This window comes from Varanus komodoensis, unplaced genomic scaffold (assembly GCF_004798865.1).
Source record: "Varanus komodoensis strain SLA01 unplaced genomic scaffold, ASM479886v1 scaffold48, whole genome shotgun sequence".
Taxonomy (NCBI): Eukaryota; Metazoa; Chordata; class Lepidosauria; order Squamata; family Varanidae; genus Varanus; species Varanus komodoensis.
The window spans coordinates 5032466-5057069 of NW_025336059.1; the positions used below are offsets into that span (position 1 = coordinate 5032466).

Below are 24604 nucleotides of genomic sequence, written 5' to 3' on the forward strand. Positions count from 1 at the left end.
CGCAAGCAAGGTTTGACAGTGGGGCATGAGGCTTCCTGTCCCTTAAGGAACGCGAAGGACACATGTGTTAGCAGGCAATATTCACTGATGGGCTTGATTGACAGCTCACAACTTTTAAGGCCTGTCTTGGAAATTTGAGGGGCTGCTTGAAATCCACCCTCTTAATTAAAGTATGGACTGTTTAAACAAAAGTGTCTGAGTTGTGTTTAAACAAAAGTGTCTGAGTTGTGTTTAAACAAAATGTCTGAGTTGTGTTTAAATAAAAGTATCTAAGGCTGTGTCTTCTTAGCTCTCTTAGGAACTTCTTAAACAATGCAGTACTGGATGTCTTTGGTAATACTGTACTGAGAAGCTGAAGTTTTCCATGCATCCCCTTAAACCTACTTTTATCTCGGGGAGAGTGGAGGCGGAGAAGCTCTATTTCCTGAATGCAGAGATTGCCTAGAGAATTTGCTAGCAGCAGGGTAGATGATTTAGCAATGTTGCTTCATCTGAAAAGTGACTTCCCACCTTCAGGCCCAACCATTTTAGCGTGTATACGATGCTCTGTTTTATATATGGAAGGGAGAACATGTTCAGAGCTGCGAATTTGATCCCGGTGTGTAGTAAGACTGCTAATAAAAATTCTGAACATTCCCTGCAGGGGTTAAACTTATGTACATACCTTACATGCCAGAGAGAAGGAGGTTGTAAGCTTGAGCGCCTCTTCTGCTTCCCCGTTGCATTTTTGAAATCCTAGGAAATGATGGAAGAAGGGAGAAAACATAAGGAGCTGTCTTGTCACCTTGAAAAAGTTGATTGAACCCCCCCCACTTCATATTTGCACATATTAGTCTCCTCTGTACAAGTCTGAAATATTGGTAACTTTCCTTTCCATAACACGGGGAAGCAAATGGTTTGTCTCAGTGTTGTGCCTTATCTTTCTTCCCTTTCCAAGTTTGCAAGCAAGCTACTCCACCCATATATTCTCTAAGAAATTTAGCAGTACTCGGAAGGTGAAGGTGTCACAAGCCAGCTAGAAAATTTGTTTGCAGAGTTAAGATTTGCAATAAGTTATTACTGGCTAGAGTGCTACCTGACTTCTAGCATGCCGTTTTAAATTGATTTTCGCTTGCTTTAAATGAATTGCCCTGCATTTCGGAATATTGATTTTTATATGCAATAGGTGTTTGTAAGCAGCTTTCACGAAAACTTTAGCATTTCTGTAACAAGAAAATTAGGGTACTGGAAAAATGTGAACATGAAATGCCCCATTGATTGTCTTGATTTCTTGTATGTCGGTTTATTGTTAGCGCTCTATCTGTTCTGTTTTCCAGTTATTTCTCTGCTTTGTTCATTTATGCCTTTCTTGCTTCCTTGTAGTCTGGTGCAGTATTACTTCAGAAGAAACAGTTTGAAAACTTCACCTGCTCATGTATTACAACTCTCTACATTCGTTGAGTGATTGGGAAGACAGGACAATAGACACATAATTTGTTTTCCACTTTGGTTACCGTCAGTATCATGCCCAGCAGAATGGGATCAAAAATGAACATGAAGAGGGATTTTATCAGAGTAAAAACTCATTATAATGGGTAAGTGATATTTGGAGGTGGGGGTTGCAATTTGAATGCTATTTTTTCTACATCTTCTATTTTGTGCAGGCTGCAGTTTTGTGCTAATAATCCATTGGATTTTCTTTTGTGGTGTGGGCATTGTGAAATTTGGCAGGAAATGTTAGTCCTATTTGTATGGTGATTGGGTGCAAAATTTGTGCTCTTGAATGAAGCGAATTTAAAGACATTCTGGGAAGGGTACAAGCCCTATAGAATCCAGAGAGGTAAAAAAGTATTTCATATTCTTAATGAAATAACAAAGCTCTTAATTTTGAGAGCTTTGTTTTTATCCATTTTTAGTGATGAGAATGAACTTTTACCTATAAGGACATGACTTGATTTCTCTTGACAACATCTCCTTTGCAAGTGACTCTCACAGTGACAGACTGTCAGAAAAAAACGGATGGCCACAATATGGTCCATTACAGAGAAACTGACATATAACCTGAGTGTCTAAAGGACTTGAAATTAGGGGCATGTTTATTCCCGTTCATTAAGAGCATGGGACTGGAACTCAGGCGATCTGGGTCCTAGTCCCCGCTCGACTATGGAGCCAGCTGGGTGACTTTGGGCCAGTCACAGACTCTCAGCCCGACCTACCTCACAGGGTTGTTGTTGTGGGGATAAGATGGAGGAGGAGAATGATGTCAGCTGCCTTGAGCCCTTTGTAGGAAAAAGGCAGGCTATAAATCGAAAAATAAATAAAATTCTTTCATATGGACTCTGATCTGCCTGCCATGCAGTGTAAATTTCGGAGCGGCATTCCATACATGATTTCCAGCCATGTAACTTCTGTGTCCTGAGAATGACATGTCTCATATTATAATATGAGACATGATTATAATATTATATCATTATAATATTATATATTATATAATATTATAATATTATATCATAATATTATATAATATCTCATATTATAATATGAGACATATTATAATATAATATATTATAATATATATTATAATATAATATAAACCAGGAATAATACAAGATTTAAAAGATGGAGGTGGGAGAGTAAGTTAATTCACTTTTTGGCATAGCTAAATGTTACCACTTAGAGCAGGGCTTCTGGTCTCGGTCTGGCCCACACCAGAATCCCAGCCTGGCCCTTGAGAGGGCTCTCCAGATCATCTCCTGCCAATCATTTGGGGTCTTCCAGCTTTTGTGAGTTTTTCGTATTCTAAAAGACTGGACTCCCTCTCTTAAGATTAGTTACCAGCCCTAAAGAGCTTTAAGGTAGTTTGGTGTAGTGGTCAGTGCTCGAACGTGACTTGGGAGATCCAGTTCTAGCCCCTACTCAGCCATGAGGGCTCCCTGGTTAACTTTGGGGCACTCACTGTCACTCATGCTGACCTACCTCACAGGGCTGTTGTGAAGATAAAACGGAGAGGAGAGCCACATAAGCTCCTTGGGTTCCTTGCCAGAGCAGGGAAGGCAGAGTTTAAATAACAAGCTAAAATATGTGGGGGTCTTTTGCCCTTAGCTACCTCTGGAACGCATGCCCCTCTCACCCTCTCCAAAATTGAATTCAGCCCTTGGTCTAGAGCCATATATAGTGTCACTCCTGCAATGTGGGGATGCTGTGATTTTTCTAAAAGATTTTGTTGTGAGATCTGCCTCTGAAGCAGCAGAATAATGCCATTTTGTATCTTGTGCTGAGGATGAGGTTTACCAATAGCTATTTGTTTGCTTAGATTTGTTACAGCTATTTGTTTGCTTATACAAACGCTAACACGAAAAGAATGTTGGCGTCTTAGTCACACTGTTTGTGCCATGTGAGTGTTCTCAATGCAAAGATAGAGCTCGAAAAGAATATACATCCTAGTTAATTATACGCCTGCATTCATAGCAAAGACGATGTAATGCTAGCTAGAACCTATGTACATGTTACTGGCTTGGGAGTGGATTCCATGAGGCTTCGTAGAATTGCTGAGTAAACTAGAAATAACAGTCGAATATGAACATTCCCTTGGGAATACTTCAGGAGGGATTAGGGTTGATTGACATGCTAGTCAGCCTATTCGTCATTGCATGTAGTAACACACCTTGAATAACTGTTGACAAAATGAATCCGTACGGCATTTTTAAGTTCATCATGGCTCATTTTAATTCTAAGGCATTCCAAATGTCACTGTGAGAAGTGACTTCATTTTCGTTCTCTGGGCAACATTTTTCTTAGCCTGCTATAAAATGGGTTCAGTGTAAAATCTCTAACGAGCATCCACTGCTGTCCCACGGAAGATATCAGCAATAGTTTCCCTACTTATTTCATTTGGCTTTATTGAGCCTACACAAAGGACTGTAGGACTTTATCAAATCACAGGATAAAGTGTGGCATGGCAGAATTCCAGCGTGTCTCCTGGATTCCCGCTTTCGTTCGATCGGACATGCCGAACTGCAGGAAGATGTGGATGTCAAACCACATAATTAGTGTCAAGAATTAGTCAGGGAGGTGCTAAATCTTTTATGTTGCCTGTGTGTGGTACAACACACCTTTGCCATCGTGATGAAGAGACTTGCCGACAATAGATGCAGGAAGGCGCCATGGCATTTCTGAGTGTTAAGTGTGTCTCCATGGAAGTTTGGGAGGGTGGATATTTGTGTAACTTGGGTGTGGTGGCGCTAAAAGTAGCATCGCAGATTATGCCGGATGACTAAAGGGTAGGTCACGCTTGTATAATCTTCCTCCTTGCACAGGATTCCTTGTTTCGCTTTGCTCATGTGCAGGTTTTTGAACTTTTGAATTCTGACTAAATTGCCGAGGAATGTGAGAAATGCTTTTTACTAAGAATAGGTGCTTAATTTTCCAAATGTTTTGCCACATGGTGGGGTCAGGCTTAATACTGAGTGAAGATCAGCCTTTCCCAATGGAATTAAATGTCAGCCACCGCTGAATCCTTGTTATCTGATTCCTTGAAAGCAGCGGTGTCTTGTGCGTTCTGGGGTTTAACTGGCTTCGGTGTGAGGATACAAAATGAAAGCACAGGAAAGTTTTAATTGTGCTTTAAATAATGCGTGTACACATTCTGTTATAAATGGTTTATTAGTGTGCTATATGTTCAGTCATTTCTCAAACCATGTATTGTTTTGTGAAAATCTTGGTGTTTGTGCGTGCGTGCGTCTGCCCCCAAGCTTCTGCAACTGGAAGAGTTTCTCTTGATTTGCACATAGCTTTGGCACACAGGTTTTACACACCCTGGGGTGTGGAAGCAAAACTACTCTAGGTTTTTATGCTTGTAGTAACAGTGGAGAGTCCATGGCTTCTGTGCCCCAGCACACTATAAACCTGTGTGTGGACTGCTTCACACCTCATTCAGGGGTGTGTTTGAGGGGAGGGATGGATAAAACAGAGGGACTGTGTCATTACGATAAAATTTAAAGGGAAGCCAAGCTCACAGGGCCATGTGCCTGGGGGAAGCCGCACAACAATGATAATCTGATTTTTCTGAGAGACAGGTGAGCTTATCAACTCAGCCTTGGCTTGTATTTATTTACTGGTATAGTAAGCATCCTAGAAGGCTTCTGCGAGATGCTGGAATGTGAAGTCGCAAGAGATGCTTGTTGAGTCAGGATGCCTTTGCAAAGAATGTGTGATTCAGAGAGCACTTGCAGCTACTAAATGCATAAATTTATCTCTTTTAGGGACATCCTCATAACAAACCTGGGTGCATCCATGAACTATGACGAACTGTGTGATGAAGTGAGAGAGATGTGCAGTCTGCAGCAGGAGCAACCGATTACCCTTAAGTGGATTGATAATGAAGGTATTTCAGACTCACCTAAATGGGCTTTGGACAAATATTTCTCAGGTGCATGGGCTGCTGGGCTGGTGGATCGAAAGGTCGCTGGTTCGAACCTGCACAACGGGGTGAGTTCCCGCTGCTCCGTCCCAGCTCCTGCCCACCTTGCAGTTCGAAAGCATACAAATACAAGGAGATAAAAAGGTCCCACTTCGGTGGGCAGGTAACAGTGTTCAGTGCACCTTGGTGTTAGTCATGCTGGCCACATGACCACAGAGACCGTCTGCGGACAAACGCTGGCTCCCTCGGCCAGGAAACGGAGGTGCGCACCGCCCCCTGGAGTCAGCCATGACTGGCCTTTAATGTCATGGGGAAACCTTTACCTTTACCTTTTTTTTTTTTAACCTTTAAATGAGTTTTTGACAAATATTTCTCAGGTGAATTTTACATTACTGCTAATTATCCAGCCATGACAAGCAGCATTAAATAGGAAAGATTCAATTCTGAATTATTGAAAGCTTTGCAATTTCCTTGAACAGATGTCAGTTCTGTTGAATTTTTCAAATTGTCCTGTATCAGGGAACCAGCACAGCATGGAAGTTCTGGCCCCTACACAGCCGTGAAGCTCACGGGGTAATATTGGGCCAAGTCAAGGACACTCAGCCTGGCCTACCTTGCAGGGTGGTTGTTGTGCAGCTAAAAATGGAGTGGGGAAGAACGGTGTAAACAGGCTTGAGTTCCCTCCAAGAGGGGGAAAAAGATGGGATATAGATGCAGTGTAAAAAAAGATTTTCTGAATTCCTTCTAACGGGATTTTCCCACCTCTGTTAAGAAGGCCCTGTGAACTGCTCCAGCTAATGAGAGAAATGGGCCTCTTGCATTTGTGTGTCTGTGTGTGCGCACCGTAATGACTTGGAGTCTGGTTGTCTTGTGCTGCTACTCACGATGATGTTCCCTCAGTGCCTTGCAGAAATTTGAAATCTTCGAATCGGGTGTGATTTGCTGCTATACAGCATGTTAGCTCTACTGTGCCTCTACGGTCTTTTTTCCCTCCTGATTCGCAAATATTCTCCAGGCTGCCAGTGTGGAGCTAAATCCTTGGGCACAAGTGTGACCAACGCTCTTGATTGATTTACTGTGGACAGAAGCTGTCCTGCCCCACGTGGCCACGCCATGAAAACCAGTAAAATGAGACATGTTCCTGGTGAATCATTGCAGCGTTTATTTTGCAGGTTCATTCTGTGTGTTGTTTAGTTTTCCTGTAGTTCGGTGCTTCTACAAAACATTTCAAAAGAGGTCATGCGGAATATCCTGCACAGTCTTTTGGAACATGCCATCCTATGCATGCATGGCAGCATTTTCTTAAATGTTTTTTCCTCGTGTCTGTGAAACTGGGGCAAGGCTTGAAATTCTGAGGTAGCCATTTAAACAGACAGTTAGGGATTGGATCCGGAATGGCCCCCTGTAAGGGGGCCCAGAGGGGGAGAGTCCACCCATCGGCCTGTGTTGCAGTGTCCCCTCAGGCTGCTAAATATGTGTTGCTGCTTAACACCCCCAAGTCTGAGGTGTGCGTTGCTTCTTCGTGCTTTTTTTCCTGGCTGCCCACGTTGAGCAACAAGCTTGAGTCACGTTCTTGAGCTCTGTTGGGTGGCTGGCTTTTGAAAGATGGACTTAAAGATGGGAGTACGTTCTTCCCGGGAGAACTCCACTGTAGTTGCTGTGAGACGAGCAAAAGCTGGCCGAGCTGTTCTTGCGTAACACATTCCAATATATTCGTCTGAGGCCTTCGCCGGCAATATGTGATATCTTTCGTGCTTGTGCATGGATAGGTGGCGTCCTACTGGGGATATGTCGAAAGGAAAAAAGCTTTTCTTGACAAAGCTGTTTCTGGATTCTGACGCAGGAATGTTTCTCAGAGTTGTGCCTTTCATTGCGTGTGTATGTCGTGGCCTTCCGGGAAGGCAGTCTGGTTGCTAAAGGAAAGTATGATGGAATTATTGTACTGTTGCCATTATTTATTTGGGCTACCCAAAGAGGAGGGAGAAGCTCACGAAAGTGGCACAAAAGTCAGGGCAGAGCTAAGGAATGGAAGGGGAAATTTAAGGAAGTCTCATGGCAGGACAGTAAAACAGGGGAAATTGGCAAAGACTCTTGAGTGTATCCAGATACATTCTGTGGCTCTGCTTTGTTGGAGGTAACTAAGCAGAGACTGTTGTGTGCGGTGTTATAGAGCCTGTCTTGAGAAAGGGGCTGGACTAGATGACTTCTAAGGTGCCCTCCAACTCAGTGATGCTAGGAAAGTAATTGGCGAGCTCCCACTTCAGGCAAGGACCAACAGGACAGATAAGGCGTGCTTTTTAATCAAATGTTCCTCTTCAGCTAAACCATCTTTACACTGAATTTCATCAGACTCAAGTTCTGAAGAACAGCCTGGCCTGTTCTTATTTTTCCTCAGTACATTGTTTCTTATTATGCTTTGAGAGAAACAAAGATTTCTTTCAGCATGTAAGCCTTTATTCCCATTCATACTTCATTAGTATATTCACAGCTCCTAAAGTCCATTAGAGAGCTTAAGTTGTATCTTCTGTTTTCTTCTGGCTGGACTGTTATGATTTGTATTGTGTGAGAAATTTCAAGGAAAACATTAACAGGCTTTCTTACAGTGACGTTGGGAAAGTGTGAAGTTGTTCCACATTCCAATACCCCTCAAAAATTAGAAAAGTGAGAGAGAATTGCAAGTGTTTACAAGAAACTCCTCTTGCTTTTTTAATGCCGATTTTTAAAGGTTAGAGTCTACTTTTCAGGTATGGCTTTTCCAGTTAAGTTTCTGAAATTATTCCTTGGAACAGCTACAGTGTAGTTTGGGTTTTGTTAAATGTTTATGGGAAAACCAAACCTTTGGCATGTAGGGGTCTCAAGATTCCTTGAAGGCTTTATAGGGGAACAGCTTGTCTTAAAGCCTCTGTTAAAAGGAGAATGACTGTTGTACTCAGATTCTAGGAGTTCTTAAATTCTATTTCTTACTGACAACACACACCATGTTCTTCTAAAATCATAATTCCATGCATGCCTTCCTGGGCATAATTTCAGTGCAACTCAGTGTGATTTTCCTCCAAATAACCCATGTTCAAGTTAGAAACCTCCTTGAGCACTGCTTTTCAAAAGTTCTGCCAATTCTTAATAGCAAGCTAAGTGATTCTTTCAATCATCACAGTATTATACTATTCCAATTTGTCCGTTCCATTATTCCAAAGCTTTAAACTGCTGTTCAAATCTAGGGACACCATCCAAAGGAGAGATATGTCGCACTTTGCTGTATAAGGCTCTTTTTCACACTCCGCTTTTTGGTTTCCAAGCCTTCACAGTCACCATTCAGACTGAGCAAACACCTTCATTCTCCCTCTGCAAGCTGCTAGTCTGAACTGTGAGACTTAATACTCTCCACCCCCACAAACGGAGCTGAAGTCCGTCACTGCTTCAGATGGCATTCGCTCGTTTATTTTCCAGCTGGAGCGAGCGAGGATTCTGGTTAGCAACCCTGAGAGAACGGGAGCCAGTTTCTGTAAGCATTCTGAGCAACTCCCCTGCCGCTCTGAAGCACTCTGCCTCCCGTCTTGTTCTTGGTTCCTGCTTCAGCTGGCCTGGCCAAGATTCAGGAATCCTGCAGTTCAAAGCAGCTGGAGGAGATCAGGTTGGAGGAGGTCGCTTTAAAACTTGTGCTGCTGCTCGCAAAAGAGGAGGCAGACAAAATACTAATATTGCTAGGAAAAGTTAAAGCAAGCCCAAACTTTATCCATTATTTTCATCGTTATTTTTATTACATATCCTGCCGTTTATCCCTCTTTCAGGGAATCCAAGGGAGCTCCCATGGGCTTCCTTCCCCCCCCCACAGCAACCCTGTGAGGTAGGCCAGGCTGGGAGAGAGCCACCCGGGGAGCTCCAGGGGCCAAGTGGGTACCAGAACCCGGATTTCCGGAGCCCCAGTCCTGTACTCTAGTCACCATTCCACACTGGCTGTTGTCCCCTCCGGCAAATACTTTTAGGGCTCCCAGGAATCCTTGTTAACCCAAGGACTGTGGCCAGGATCCAGAGTCCTCTGTGGGGCTGCCCTTGAAGATGGGCCAGCAGTTGCAACTGGTGCAGGGTCTGGCTGCTTGTTCGGTAACTGGCACTGCCGGAGCGGCCCGTAGAACCCCAGTGCTGAAAGAAGGTCACGGCTGCCAGTTGTGGCCCCTGCTCAATTCAAGGAGCTTGTGTTGACATGCAAAGCCCTCAGTGGCTCGGGGCCTGGCTGTCTAAAGGACCGTCTGCCCCCAGATACACCTGCCCACCCTCTGAGATCAACTCAGGAGGCCCTTCTGCCAGAGCCACCCCTTGGGGAGACTGGGGGGGGGGCAACCAGACGCAGGGCCTTCTCCGCTGCTGCCCCCATCTTTGGAACCCCCTCCCTAGGGAGGTTTGCCTGGCGCCATCTTTATTTACCTTTCAGCACCAGGCAAAGGCATACCCTTTTAGGATTTTTTTTTTAACACTTAGCCTGAATCCTACAGCCCTTTTTATATTGCTTTCATAGATGTTTTAATTCATTGTGCTTTAATTGGTTTTAATGGGTTTTATTTTGCTAATATGTTTGATGTATTGTAAGCCACCTAAGAAGACCTCGGCAATTATAGGCGACCTAGAATACCTGTATAAATAAATGAATATGTGGCATTCGCCAGACACAGTGCCTCTTTTCAATTCCCTTTTCCAGCAGCTGCCATCTGTTGCCGAACCTGCCCCCCTCCAAAATAGGAAAGGGCATCTCAGGCAGCCATCTTTGAGGTTATGGGGGCTACTCCTAGAAAAGATTGTCTCTGTCCACCTTATATTTAAGCCCACAAATATCAGCCCTTTTATTTAAGTTTTTTTCCGCACCCATTCAATTAGCCGGATTGGCTCTCAGAACAGTTTACGAACCAGCAATCTAAAGACACAAACCCTGTGATACTTTTTGGGTACAGTGGCATGGGCTTCCCTTTTCACATCGAGTGGGATAGAGCTGCTCCCCTTTTCCTCCACGCTCATTTTCCAGCGTCCTCTCCGCATGGCGCATGGCTCCCAGAGGAATGGGCTGCGGGAAGCAGCGTCTCTCCAAATCACAGCCCCCAGAGAAAGAGCCACACATGGGGCATTTTGGCACCAAACCTGGCTTTGCTCTTCTGATGAGGTTTGCTTCTGAGGAGTCCACCTTTGGCTGCAAATCACACCTTTAGCAATGGAAAAGGACCGTGACCAAACAGGAGTCGAGGTCTCCCCAGTTGGCTTGCATAGTACCCCTCGTTCTCGCTCTCTCCTTCGCAGGTGATCCATGCACCATTTCGTCGCAGATGGAGCTGGAAGAAGCGTTCCGCTTGTACTGTCAACACAAGGATGAAGGTCTCATCATTCATGGCAAGTGATCCACTTTCCGAGAAGTTCAGTTCGCCTTCTCTGGGGAGTGCCGCCATTTAGCAGACCTTTCTGTCTGTATCCTGTTAGTCTCCAATTTTGCTATCAGACGCTCGGGACACCAAGCCTCTTTTTACTTTTTCTTTCCTTCTGAAATGTTGCTTAAATCGCTCTGAGATCCGATTCCCCTCCCACCCATTCCAGGTATCTGCACTCTACAGACATCAAGGTAGAAACATAGAAACAGAGCGAGTCAGAAGGGGTCTCCCGGGCCATCTAGTCTGACCCCTGGCTCCAGCTGGCTCCACTCATGACATGGCCACCATGTGCATGTCCAGCCTATCCTTGAACACCTGCTCCGATGGGGCCTCAAGCACCTCCCTTGGAAGCCCTTAAGTTCTGAGCTTTACCTTTAGTGCTCTCTGTAACCTGTCGGCGTGTGGCTGGCAAAGTCTGAAAGCTATCCTGGGGGCCAGTGGGGGTACATAACTAAAGCGTTCACATGAGAAAAATAGGCCATGTGGATGGGTCTGTGTTTTGCTCCCTGTCAGTTCTGCTGTTGGCTCAGTACACATGTCCCTCTGTTTTTGCCTGGAGAAAATGTTTGCACCAGTGCGCCTGGAAAAGCTCTCCTTTCCCAGATTTTTCTGGGAATTCATACTGCATTTTTATCATTGCTTTCATGGAGTGTGTAAACCAGCCAGAAAGCTTTGACTGTGGGGCAGCATAGAAATGAAAGAAATAATAATAAATAATGCAGCTTTTTCTGTAAATTTCTGCTCAATGCCTGTTGCTTCTGCAAATGTTTCCTAGTTCACCAACCCCCCCACCTTCCTGGGTTTTGTTGCCTTTGTTTACCTAACCCTACATAAGCCTGTTACCTTCTTCAGCTTTCTCCTAAGCAAAATGTCTCCAGGAAGTTCTCCTACCTTTGAGTCCCTGTTCTGTAACCATGGAAGTGATCTGTCATCAGGGTTTTGTGGAAAAAATGGTGAATCCACAGGAATGATGTTCGATAACAAATGCAACATATTTATTATTGTACATTTTATGTCTGTTGCAGTCTTCCCCAGCATTCCAGAAAAGCCAGGGATGCCCTGTCCAGGAGAAGACCGTAAGTATCGAAATGCCGCGTTCGTATTTTTTTTCCCTGTCCTTGCGCATCTCAGGGATGAATTCCCTCTTACTGTACTTCAAAATATTTCTTTTATGAGAACGGTGTTTGTAATATCTTGGGTGGCTCTTCATGCAAAAATAAAGTTTAAAGATCATGCCGCTTCTCCATATTTAAAGCTAATGAGTGAACTAAGATTGTATTTCTTGGCTTTTTAACCAAAGCATTTACGAGTGGTGAATGCAGTCGTCTTCCTACTTACCATCGTATTGCAATCGTCTTCTGGAAATAAGCTGGATCAGGATGAATGCAAAGTCTTCGTTTCTGTTGAATGCCATCTTAGTGTATGCATTCTGTTGAAAGGCACTGAACATATCACAGCTACAATGAGAAGCAAACCGTCTTCCTTAAAGTAGGGTTTGATGATAATGGTGGTGATCCTATTGTTCTCAGCTGGAATATTGCCCTCATTGGGTCACATCTAGATTTTGTTGCTCTCCGGTTCCTCTGATATCAGTGCAACTGATCCAGCCCATGCCATGGCCTGCTTGTCTTAGTAAGGGGATTTGCACATAATGGCAAGCCGGGACCCTAGACAATCGTGGTTTATTGCAACCGAATCGGCATGTGAGTTTGTGGGGCTTGTGCCGTCCTTGGCTTCTCCTGCAGTGAGAATGACTTACAGAACCAGGAACACTACAGCACACTCCTGGTTTGTCACACCTCTCGCCAGCCAGGATTCACACATTGACAACAAGCCCTGGTTTGCAGTTCTGGCATGCAAGCGAGTCTAACAACCCAGGAATCGTGGTGTGCGCAACACATGAAACTTTCCCCCCTGGTTACTTTAATCACTCCTGCTGGCAAAGAGAAGCACTATGGGAATGAACATGTGACGGCTGGCAGAAGTGAGGCAGGATTCCATGCGGTATGGGATGGCTGTCGTCTGGAAACCTAGCTGCCGATTCAGGGGTAGCGAATTTAAGCTGGATCCGGTGTATTCTGTTCAATTGCATTTATCTCACAGAACCAATATTGAACTCTTGATTCATGTTCGCTGCTCAATACACTCCAGTTACTTTGACTATCAGTATTCAAGAGTGTAACTCTCTCATCCTGCGGCGTGACACACGTATTTTGTACTCTTCCCTCTTTTTAAAAGTGGCAGTTTCTACGCATCTTAGTCTGAATCTAAGCAATGTAACGACCAAGTTTGTTCCCCCGCCACAAGAGAAGGTTGAAATTGTGTTTTCACAAAAGTGGCCCCGTTTACCGTGCGATAAGATTCTTTTGAAATCAAGGGCAGTTTCTAGTTTATCATGGGGAGGGCTGTGCAATGTGAAGGGAAATCAAATCCCTTTAGGTCTGGCCTTTCGATCTTCGCCCCGTGGCTGCAGAAACATTAGCTAAGACATCTTTTGTTCATGTACAAGCTCATTAGTCCTACGGAAGCTTGCCGGGCAGCTAGGTGTGTTGCCAGGTGCCCAAGACACAACACATCCCGTGTAGCAAACCAGTTCTGCATTTCTGGCACTGCCTTGGCCAGAAAGAGGGAATGTTAACCACCTCCCCACCTGCACCTTTTTCAAGTACTTGCTGCAGGTGCTATGTTTCCTTGATCGTTCTAAGCTACATCCTGAGAAGGCAGCTCAGGAGAGTATGAGGCCATATGAAAGGGTGGGGGGGAATCCCACTGGTTCCCTCAGGTTTTTTTTAACTGTCTAGAAATGTTCCCCACACACTCACACATTTGATGCACACCTTAACGTACTGAGGGGGTTCGAGGGTGTCAAAGAAGTTGGAAGCACTGCCCCCCGAGGGCCACCCTGGGTCCCTAGTCTGCTTTCCCAGCAGGGCCACTTCAGGCAAAATGGCCAAAGATGAAACACCAGAGTAGGAGTCACCCACCTGCTTCGGAAGAGGACTGTTCACATCAACAGAAGAGAAGTGTGTCCCGGATCGAAGCAAGCCCTGGAAGCAAAAATGGCGAAACCAAGGATGTTGTGCTTTGGGCTCATCACGTGAAGGCAAGCCCTGTTGGAGAAGAGCATCACGCTGGAGAAAGTTGGAGGCAGAAGATGGCCGAACATGAGAAGGATCAGTTCCTCAAAGGTGGCCGCAGCCTTGTTTAGAAGGGCTGAGCAGGGCTGCCGAGGATGGGAGACTTTGGAGAACGGTTATTTTTTGGGGTGCCTGTAAGTTGGTCAGTACTTGATGGCATGCAAAAACGGCAAATGGACACCTTTTTGCTGGGAAATTTCATGTCTGGAAAACGCATGAAAAGGAAATGTGCATGGCTTCCATAATTTCCAGCCACCACGTCAGTTTATTTTCTTCCATTTAGGTATTGGCTGTGAAATCTGCATGCATTCCACCTGCATTTACTTCCCCAATCACGGAATTATGTACACTTCTGTGTGATGTTTATTAGAAGTGTTAGGGAACTGCATACACAAGTGCTCTTATATAAGTAGGACGGGTTGATAGTCTCTCTTTCTGGAGTAGCTGGCGATTCAGGGGACTGTCGAATGTGGAGAGCATCGAGAACTGTCAGTTCAGCACTAGAAACTGAGTGGATCGCCATCACTCTTCCATGCGCTGAACTGGCAGCTCAGCACTGAGGTGCAAATTAGCCAAAACGCATGCTTGCCTCGTTAGTTTATCACCTTCTGCGCTGTGTCACTTCCTTCGAGGGCAGAAACGGACAAGGACATCGGCCAGGCCTGGCTGCCTCTTTTGCACAGCCAAAAGTGCTCACTTGTGAAAGACCAATTAAAAGAATAAAGACGGCGTTTGCACAGTTTTCTGGGCGCATTAAAAAAGCAGTGGCTCCAATTGAGCATTTTTGAGTTTCTAATTAAAAAAACACTGACAAATTAAAACGGACAAAGGGGTAGCAATCGGAGCAAGAGGGGTTCCACCATGAAGGACGCTGGAAACTGGCTGGAAGGTCCAATAGGGAGAACAACCCGTGGTAAGTTTGGTGGACTGTTGGTAACACTGGGTTATCCCCACCCAACCGGCCCACCATGAGGGATTTGCACAGAGGGTCACAGTGATGGGAAACGTGGCCATTGCCTCTGTAAGTTGATATCCTTGGATTCAAAACGCCTGCATATTTCTGCTGTTGTAGATGCTGGGTCAATACAATGTTTGCTTAGCACTTTTTTTAATTGCCTGCCTGCTCGCACATACTTGTGTTAGTAAATTGTGGGTTGAAAGAAACAGGGTAGTTGAATTCAAGTTCTTTAAAGCATTCCTCATTGCAGGTTTCCTGCCACTGCTGACTAACTATGATCTTCTTATTTGTTTATTAATTGCATTTCTATACTATCCATAACCAAAGTTGTCTGGGTGATTCCCAAGCCATCCATCCATATTTCTGACCCTGGGCCTGACCCTGCTTAGCTACCAAGATTCGGCAGGATCAGGTACTCCAGCCTATACAGATGCTAATTTCCATTTTACCTGGAGTAGGGTTGTAGAAACAACAACAATATAAATTTCTGAAAAGTAAGCAGAACGGCTTTAGAGCCACCGCTTTCATACCTGCGGCTGCAATGGAGCAAAGTGATTCTTGTGTTCTATTTACTTTGGTATCTGGTAGCCATGCCTGTATCGACTGCTTGCAGAAATAAAAGGAATTTGGATAGCTCTGCTTCTGTGAATACTGGTGAAGCAAGTTGATGCTGAATTGTAGGTGGTCTGAAGCCGAGAGAGTGTCCTTAACCTTAATCAAATTTGATATCGTTAAAATGCAGATCCAACATGGGACCAGGATATTCTGCTTTCTCTTTATATCTTCTTTCTCTTATCTCTCTCTCTTTCTCTGACTTACACTTGAGCTGATCTGAGGTAGCCTTGCTGGTCCCTTCAGCATACTCAGAGTGTAGCCACCGGGAGGGTTGGACTTCCTGGTGGTGGCATCCACCTGCTGGAGAGAAGTCCCTCGGGCAGTTTTGGAGGGGCCTGCCCGAGGGACTTCTCATGGCCTCCTTCAAATGCCTTCTGGAAAGATTTTTGCCCATCCAGGCTTCTCCTGGCTTCGGCAAGGGGCGGCATAGAAATGCTGTAATAATAATAATAATAATAAATAATAATAATAATAAAGCCAACCATGGCTTAATTACTCCACTGCCCTGTACTATAACTGCAAGTTGGAGCTGTTTGTAAAATTGTATTTTAAATGTGATTTTAACTCTTCATGTTTTTTGTGCGATGTTAGTATGCATATGTAAACTGCTTAGGAATTTTTAAAATATGTAGCAGTACAGGGAAAGACGGATAGAATCTCAAGATTTCGTCCTAGGTCTCAGTTTCTCCCCATCCTAGCCCACCAGGGAGACGTGTGTGGCTAAACGGGTGGGCTAGAAATCAAATAATAAATAAATAAAATAAATGAAGCAGCACTAGTACTTAAACTTGCGAACACGTTCCTGTATGTAACCGTGACTTCCCCCCCCCCCCCCCCAGCTTTTTGAAAAGGTATTGCCAAAGAACTACTTTATTCTTTGCATAGGAAGCACCCAACAACTTTCTGGATTCTCGGTTTGACTTGCTCCCATGAGTACTTCCAATGGCAGCAGGAAAAAGAGGCTGTTGGGACATATCCTGAACATCCTGGCTTCGGGAACCTTGTAAATAGTATACGTACAGTGCGTACATTGCCATGTCGCGATCTTGAGAAATGAAAATAGAGGTTAAAGACAGCCTGGTATTAACTCACAGGGATCTTGATGAGACATTTGCATTATAAATTATAGATTTGTATAGATTAATGTTGCTTGGTTGACCTAGTTCTCCACTGGTATGTTGAATGCTCAGTGTGCCGCCATGTTAGTGGCCAGGTTTAATTACGCTTGGATTCTCTGCAAAGCCTGCATCCTAGGATACGGTGAGCAAGCGACTCCTCCAAACCCAAGTTCTTAAGATGAACAGATCTTCCTTGTGCTGCCTTCCCAGAAACTGGGTGCTGAGAGAATTGGCTGGAGTCAATATTTTAAAGATTGCTGCTACTCAGTAAGTGAAATTGGGTGGGACCTGAACCGTTCAAGCCTCTTGAATTTGTTGTTGCTTGGATATTATTATTATTATTATTATTATTATTATTATTATTATTATTATTACTATTATAACATTTCTATGCCGCCCCTTGCCGAAACCTCGGGGCAGCTTACAACATGATAAAATACATTGAAATACAATAGTACATAATAAATTACCATTAAATACAAAAATACAAAAAATACATTGATTTACAAATATAAAATTAAAATTATCAGTATAAAATAAAAATATAGGAGGAGAAAGAGAAGGAAGAAGAAGTTGCCCTGGCCAGATCATATGTTTTAACAATTGAAATGATGTTTAAATAAAAAGGTCTTTACCTGGCGCCGAAAAACCAGTAACAATGGTGCCAGGCGGACCTCTTTGGGGAGTGAATTCCATAGGTTGGGCGCCACCGCAGAGAAAGCCCTCCTCCGGGTACTTACTCTCCTAATTTCTTTCATGGAGGGTTCCCGGAGAAGGGACTCTCCCGCAGATCTCAAAGGGCGGTCGGGCATATATGGACGTAAGCGCTCGTTCAGGTAGCCAGGACTAGTTTGTTTCAGCCAATGTCACCGTAAGCAGCATTTCAAGTGTTCCTTCAAAATTTCCTTCTGTGCGCCCTTGTCAGTAAAAAAAAAAAGTCCACTGTGCATTTGCCCGATTTCAGGACTATGTTTCTCACTCGAAAATAACGAAAGTTGAGACTCTCAAAAGCTTGTGTAAACATTGGTTTAATTGATTCTAAAAGTCTCGCTTGTTCTTCTGTCTGCTGTTTACAGTGAGCCATATTTAAACTTCTATGCCTGGAAATTATGTCTAGGGACAAGAGTGAGAAATTTTAATTCCCCGTTCACTCAAAATAGGCTGCTACTTAAATTAGCAATCTGTTAGTGCAGACTAATTTTCTACAATTGTAGAAAAATGCGGACTTTCTGGAACGAGTTGAATAGAGAGCAGTTGGGCAAATTGTTTATTGTGGACATACGCATCTTGTCCATATTAGGTTGTAGCGAAACACTTCGGCATGTTTTTCGAGCCTGACACTGATTTCTGGTCACATTTTTGAGGATGCAAGTCTGCCTGTTTGGATCCCTTGCAAAGCTTGGTAAAAATGGAAGTATCCGCGTTGTTTTTATACATGCGTTTAAAGTTTGTATGGTTTTTGCTTCTGTGAGTAATAAGTGTGCTTCTGTGGGTGAAGTCTAAATGCATTCCTTGATTCCCATAGGGAATTTCCTGCACCTGCCTTTCCTCGGGATGCAGATTGTTCGAGCTTGTGCTCATGAACCTTAGTGAACCCTCTTCTGTGCAGAAGCTAAAGCACTATTGCAACTGCACAGACAAATAAATTGCAGCCAGCCTTTCCTCGTGCCCTCATTTGAATCCCTCCACGGGCAGCATGGTAACGTGAAACAGGTCTTCAGGATTGCTCAGCCTCTGAACTCGCAGTAACCCTGCTAGCATCCCACCCCTCCACTTCCTGTCTGGATGCTGACGTGTGTAGGGATGCCATCTTTCCCAAAGGCTCTGCACAGCAAGAGTTTCCCTAATCAGGGGTGATATGTATGCAGATCAAAATGCGAACTTTGGGCTGTGGGGTAAGGCTCTAGAATACCGAGGGGATCCTAAATCAGCTTCTAGGAGATTACTTGATGAGTGGTTTTGAGGTGCCCCAAAGCTGTTGGGGTCACCTCTTTTCCTTGGGGCCTAAAATAGATTCACTTGCACCAAGTATCTAGGGCCTATTTGGACGCGCCTCGAGGCAGGCTGTTGCAGGAAGCTTTGGCGGCAGGGGACTGGCTTCCCCCTGCACCATGCCCTGTGCGGCTGGCTGTACCCGGGTGTCACGCATAAAAGCAGCCCATGCTTGGCAGCTTGGAGTTCTCGGTTGGCTTGTGGCTTCAGAAGCCTGCTTTGCACAGCGCTTGGTACCTGCTCTGGGCTTTAGCGGATTGCGGTGGGCTTGTAAACCTGCATTTATTAGAAAGAGCTCCATTCTATCACAGGAATGTTTGTGCTTTCTGTCATCGGCTCCTTGACATCCATGCCGTGTTTTAGTTTGTGCTTCAGCTGGTAGCTACAGCCTCCTAAGGGAGTCAGTACCACCCGTGCCTGGATACATGAGGCAGAGAAGTGAGAGAGAGAGAGAGAGCGAGAGCAAGAGCGAGAGCGAGAGAGCAGGATAACTAGACTTCCATTAAATATTTGCTCTTAATGTTCAGACGGATTCTGCCTGCTGTCCTTTCCGGTGTCTGGTGCTATTCAAACGGCAGCATCCGTGAAATAAGGAGCTCATTGCAAGCCCTACTGCATTATAAAGCACAAAGAATTACATGCTGAGGAAGCAAAAGAATAAAACCCAGTGAGTAATGCTTTTCTTTTCTGCAGATTTCATGCGACTTTACTGTGATTGTTGTGAGCGGAGGCCGTGGGTGCTGCATGTCTCTGCCCGTACTGCAGCAGATCAGGGAAGTCAGCATTTTGGTTATCTGGCTGCCTTAACCCACAGTCCTCCTTTGCATCCGTGATTGCTACAAACAGAGATTTCGCGGCTGCCTCTGGCGCGTACGGAGAGCTCTCAGAGTGCTGAGAAATACTGGGGGGAAGATTGCCCTGGAAAGACGCGTTCTTGCCGGGTGACGGGTTTCTTCAGAGGGGAGATCAGACAGAGGAGCATGCAGAGAGAGTGATGCTGCTTCTCAGGGAGATTAATGAAGGAAATGTATCCCAAAAAGCCTGACGGTATGTGTATTCGGGCCTGTTTATTGTGAGAGTGTCATTTTCTTTATTGCAGTGAGCCGCTTAGCAAATGGGCTATATTTGTTGCGTGGAAAAGAAGCGTAAAATGAATTAGTGTATTCTGTCGTCATACTTGGGAGAGAAAGGATGGTACTGCATTGCTACATCAGGCTAAATCAATATGTTTAATGCTCATATTGTATTTTGTGCTGTGGCTGATGCGAATGCATACTGGTGTTTTATTTGGCTTATTTTTCAGCTGAGCAATAGAAAGGAAGGATATTTCTGCTCCTGTTTACTTTTTAGCATTAAAAAATACTGTCCTTTTCAGTCATTGGGTCATGGAATCTGGGCAAGCCATCTAATATTTGTTTACATCGGTCCTGATCTTATTAAAAAGGTGCCTTATTCTGCCAGGTGCAGCTTTTACTGTGCATGTGTTGTATATTGCTCACTGCTGCTTATGACCCATTCACCATACATCTTTATGAGAAATTAAATCATAACCCCTAAATGCTTTCTGGTGTTTAATCAGCATTTTCCCTTAGGAATTTGTGTCGTATCTGTCCGGCATATTACTATATCGCACGCTACATTGTTATCTCCAGTGGAAGAAAATGACGGTATATAGATTGTCAGCTTGCGGCCTGTAAATACAGCGTAGCTCCTAAGGGGAGCTTTCCCCTTTATTTGTGGCTCTATTAGCAGGCAGTGATTAGTTATTTGGGGCACATGAATGAGTCCCATCCCCCAGTGAATGACTCTGAAGATGATGCAGCTTTACTAGCAGAGGGCCTTCCTTTCATCTTGCAAACCTAAGGAGCGAGGTGGTATTGCTCAGACAATTTGGATGGGTCATTTTTGCAGAATCAAGACTAAGCTGTCCTTAAGCCCAGCTGTATCATAGTTGTCCAGGAGTGCTGAGAATCCCTGCTCTGTCTCTTCTGGTGTATGCGGCTGTTCACGCATCCCCTAATTAGTCTGTTTTGGTCTGAAACATACAGCGTATAACGAGGCTGCATCTTATATGCCAGGTTTGGCGTGTTTTGTCCAGTTGCTCGATCAGAATTATTTTGTCTTAATGCTAGTGGTGATTTTCCCCGTTAAATCTGAAATGAAGTTTAGAGGGGATTCAAAGAATCGCACAACAAGGTTCTTCATGTCAGTGGTAGCTTTTCTTCTCTGCTTCTCACGCAGCAGCCCTTCCTCCCACAAGGAAATTTACTTATAAAACCCTGAGGGCTTTCAGAAGCACGTTAGGATCTGACTCGCAGGCCTGTTCTTCAGAGGAAAAAGCATTGCTCGTTCTTACGTGTACCTGAAGTAGCTCTTCTGACCTGGACTCTGTCTGTCCTCCTACAAAGGGGCATCCTAGCACTGAATGCCAAGTACACACAACCGTCCTGATTTTCACAATTCCAACTCTTAATTCTCTGAAGCTAGTTTTAAAACCTGGTTAAGCCAGCATCCTGGTTAGTGGTACTCTGGTTAATGCTGGGGCTCACGTGACTCTAATAATAAAGTCTGTAGGAGGAGGGGATTGCAAGTGGGGGGGGGGTGTATCGGCAAGTCACTCCCATGGCTTGCTCTAGACCTTCAGGCATGGTTAGGAGATCGGGAGAAGTTCCATCTGAAATCGATGGCTTCCTCTTTCCCTGGGCACCTCGTTTTGTGGTGTGCACAGAAATGGGTGTGGGAGGCAGAGCAGCCGCGAGAGTTGCAGGGTTTTGAGCAGACGAGCCCAGCCGGCCGGCGGGGGGAAGCCGGTTCGGGCTCTGGTTGGCTCCGTGCAGGTTGGCCTTCAGGTGGACTAGAGCGGGGACCGATACCTCTTTCTGGTCCACCTCCAGCCTACGCATTTGGGCCAAGCTGTGGCTTTGGCATTGCTTGAAACCCATCCTGTTCACAGCTCTCTCGAGTTCAGGTCTTGCTTTTTGCAAAATGGCTGTTTGACAGGCATGGTAATAAACGGCCGGTCCGCCTCTTGTCGCAAATGGGCAGTTGTGGTGGACCTGTTAAATAATGCTTTTTCTTTCGGAGGTGGTAGAGTTGTGCACAATCTCACCTCGAAATGAGAATCTCAAGGTTATCTGTCATAGTTCTTTAAAGGTGACAAGGGCAACCGAAGGGTCTGCGTCTCTAACTCAGCTGTACCCAGCTCCGAGCCTTCCATGAAACAACAGAAAGACGCTGAGTCTCAAGTTAATACCTTCAGAGTAGAACAAATAAGTGCAAAGATGGTTGTCTGGAAGATGCCTCTCATCTCCATTTTAGCATTTCTGGAAAAGTCCTACGGCCCAATTCATAGCCACTTACGTCACACCTGCTCTAGAGTATGGTGGCTTCACTGCCAAAGAAGGTAGATCATCCAGAGATTATATATATATCCTAAATCATGCATTTTCTGGAAATTGGTTGCTTATAATTAAAACATTTGTTTCTGGTGAAATACATTCATTATACTATCTGCAAACCTAGACCATCTATTGGGCCCTCTGTACAGAAAGGTACGCAATTATATTCATTTAGAAGCAATAGGGTATTTATGAAATTAGAAGGTTTCTGTTCATTTCTGTACACATACAAGCTTGAAGACAAGGGACCAGGGCGGAGTTGAAGTCCAGGACTGTGAGCAGAGTGTTCCAAACTTTCCAGAAACACACCTATGAATTATTGGGCAAAACTTGGCTTCACTCTGCATTGGAAAATACATGTCCTTTTTATTGCTTTCAGAGAAGTAACGATTCAGAATTCTCTGCCTTCATAAATGCAAGTAAAGCAAGCTTTAACTCAGCTGGGGGGGCATGAGTGGAATGAATTCAGATTTCATTAAGTCAGCTTCTGTTAGAAAGCAGCTGTTAAATATAACAGTCTTTAAAAAAGAGATTGCGTATCTTTTTAATGTTTTTAAACCCAAGTGGCTAGAGCCAACCTCAGTGGCTGACATGGCTGGGCACATGTCCAGCTACTGGAAGGCCTCTCCCAGTATGCTCTGCATTCTGGTCACCAGTTTACTCCCTCCCAGCCTGGGGCATCCCTCAACGGTCCGTGTTCCTTCTGGTACGTCCTCCAGCGATTCCCCGAGGCCCTTCAAGGAGAGCGGCGCCTGCAGCCGTCCAGATCGCAGCCTCCCTCATCCCTGAGCGTTAACGCTTCCTGGGCAGAACTTGTGTGAGATGGCTTTGAAACGTGTCTAGAGGAAGGAGGAATAGCAGGTGGGGAGCAGGGCAGAGGGGCAGTCCAAGTGTGTATGGAGGGGGGCAGGGGTCCCATAAGTAGCTGGCGATTGCCCTGCTGGCCATGTGCATTGATTTCTGCTTCGTGTACGTCAAGAGGTGGGTCTCAGAACTGGAGGGAGGAAGTGTGGAGCTGGCTAAGGAGGGAGCTGAGAAGGGAAACGGAAAGCCAAGGTCCGTGAGCCCAGTTTTGGTGAGCGGTGTAGGGGTAGGTGCTCGTGGGAAGTCCCCCTGGGTGGCCCCGGGGGGAGAAGTGTGTTCCCCCCCAGCAAGGGTGGGGGCAAGCCAACCTGACAGCGTGAAAAGGGCCCAGGAGCATGAACTGCATGTCTCGAGACGAATTTCACACATGCTTTCGGCGTTTACGGCGGGTTTGACCAGTTGCTTCTCCCAGGAGCATTTCAGGGTGTGGGTGAGTGCTAAGAAAATAGTCAGAAGCGCTCGCTCTAGGCAAGGCCCCGCAGCAAGTGAGTAACGGTCGCAAATGTGTCAACAGTTTGAACAGTTGTGCTGTGTGGTGCCCTGCCCTGCCCCATCCCGGGCTGTGGTTTGCGACGGCAGTCGGGCGGAATGAATGGAGTCCTTCTTTCCCCCACTCGCGGAGGGCTAAAATCCCGGCTTCTTTCCATCTGGTTTATGAAGACGTTTGCAACTTTTGGTAAGCGTGGATAAAATGCCCCTGAACCAATTGCCCATTTGTGCCAGCCAAAGTCAGTGGGCACGGTTGCCCTGAGAAGGCCATCTTATTTCAGGCTGCCATGAGAAGGAACCTCAGAAAAGGTGGCAGCCCTTACTCAGAACAAATCTGTCGAATGCAGAGGGATCCAGACATGAGCTCAGTAGGTGCAGTTCTGTCTTCTCCTCAAACTCAGAGGTTTTCATCTCCTCCTCTTTCTCAGGAAATCTGGCATGTTCTTGTTACCCCACCTTCCAAAAAAAATAAAATAAAAATCTCATCCATCCGTCATCGTCCTCTTCAGCGGAATATAACACTTCTTAGGCAAGGCCAAGCTGAGAAGCAGGATCTTGGCCTTGGGCCCAGGCAGGTGACAGGTGACTGACCAGTACAAGGTGCTTGCCCAGGTGAGAGAGAGCTTTACCTGCAGGCTGGAAGAGGCAAGTTCAGGAGGGGAGGCCTGGGCTTCTGCCAGAAGAGGCATGGCTGCTCTTAAGATAGCTCCGATGGTGCATTACGCATTCCAGAGAACAAGAGGAAAGGGGCTTGCCCTGAGGAACGTCTTGCGAGATCCTGTGGCCCCCCAGGTTGGCTACACGGTGGACCAAATGCTGGTCTCGGTGGACCTTTGGTCTGATCCAGCCTCAAGGTTCTTGTGTCTTAAGTAAAGGTGGGGAAAACAGGAAGAAGATGCATTTACTGCAGTTAAACCTACCTAGGGCCTGTTTAACTGCTGGACCAGGGCTTGCTTGCATGTGTGAATTGCACATTGCGAGGCAGCTGTGTTTGAAAAGTGTAACATTTGTTCTTAAACTTGTATTCTTGTTGAATTCTGGGTCAGACCTGGATAAAATCGACAGCACGGTTTTGCGCGTGTCAAGTTATTCTAAACAAATAGGGTTTTGTGATTAAGGCAGCTAGTCAACCATTCAGTGGCTTCCTCTAAGGAACAGTAATTTGAGAAAACTGAAGAAATATTCAAAAGGTACAGTCTTCTTTTGCATTTGTACAGGGGGAAAAGC

The 24604-nt window shown here is 45.2% G+C and overlaps 1 protein-coding gene across 2 annotated transcripts in view; it reads left to right on the forward strand.

Moving 5' to 3' along the window:
• Nucleotides 1-1378: 1378 nt before the first annotated feature.
• PRKCZ (protein kinase C zeta) overlaps nt 1379-24604 on the forward strand; it is an 89917-nt gene continuing 66691 nt past the window's right edge. For both annotated transcript variants that reach the window (XM_044445408.1, XM_044445409.1), the window contains exons 1-4: nt 1379-1574; nt 5241-5362; nt 10682-10771; nt 11832-11882. In XM_044445408.1, coding sequence (XP_044301343.1) covers nt 1504-1574; nt 5241-5362; nt 10682-10771; nt 11832-11882 — 334 coding nt within the window. In that variant the 5' untranslated portion in view covers nt 1379-1503. The remainder of the gene's footprint in view (nt 1575-5240; nt 5363-10681; nt 10772-11831; nt 11883-24604) is intronic.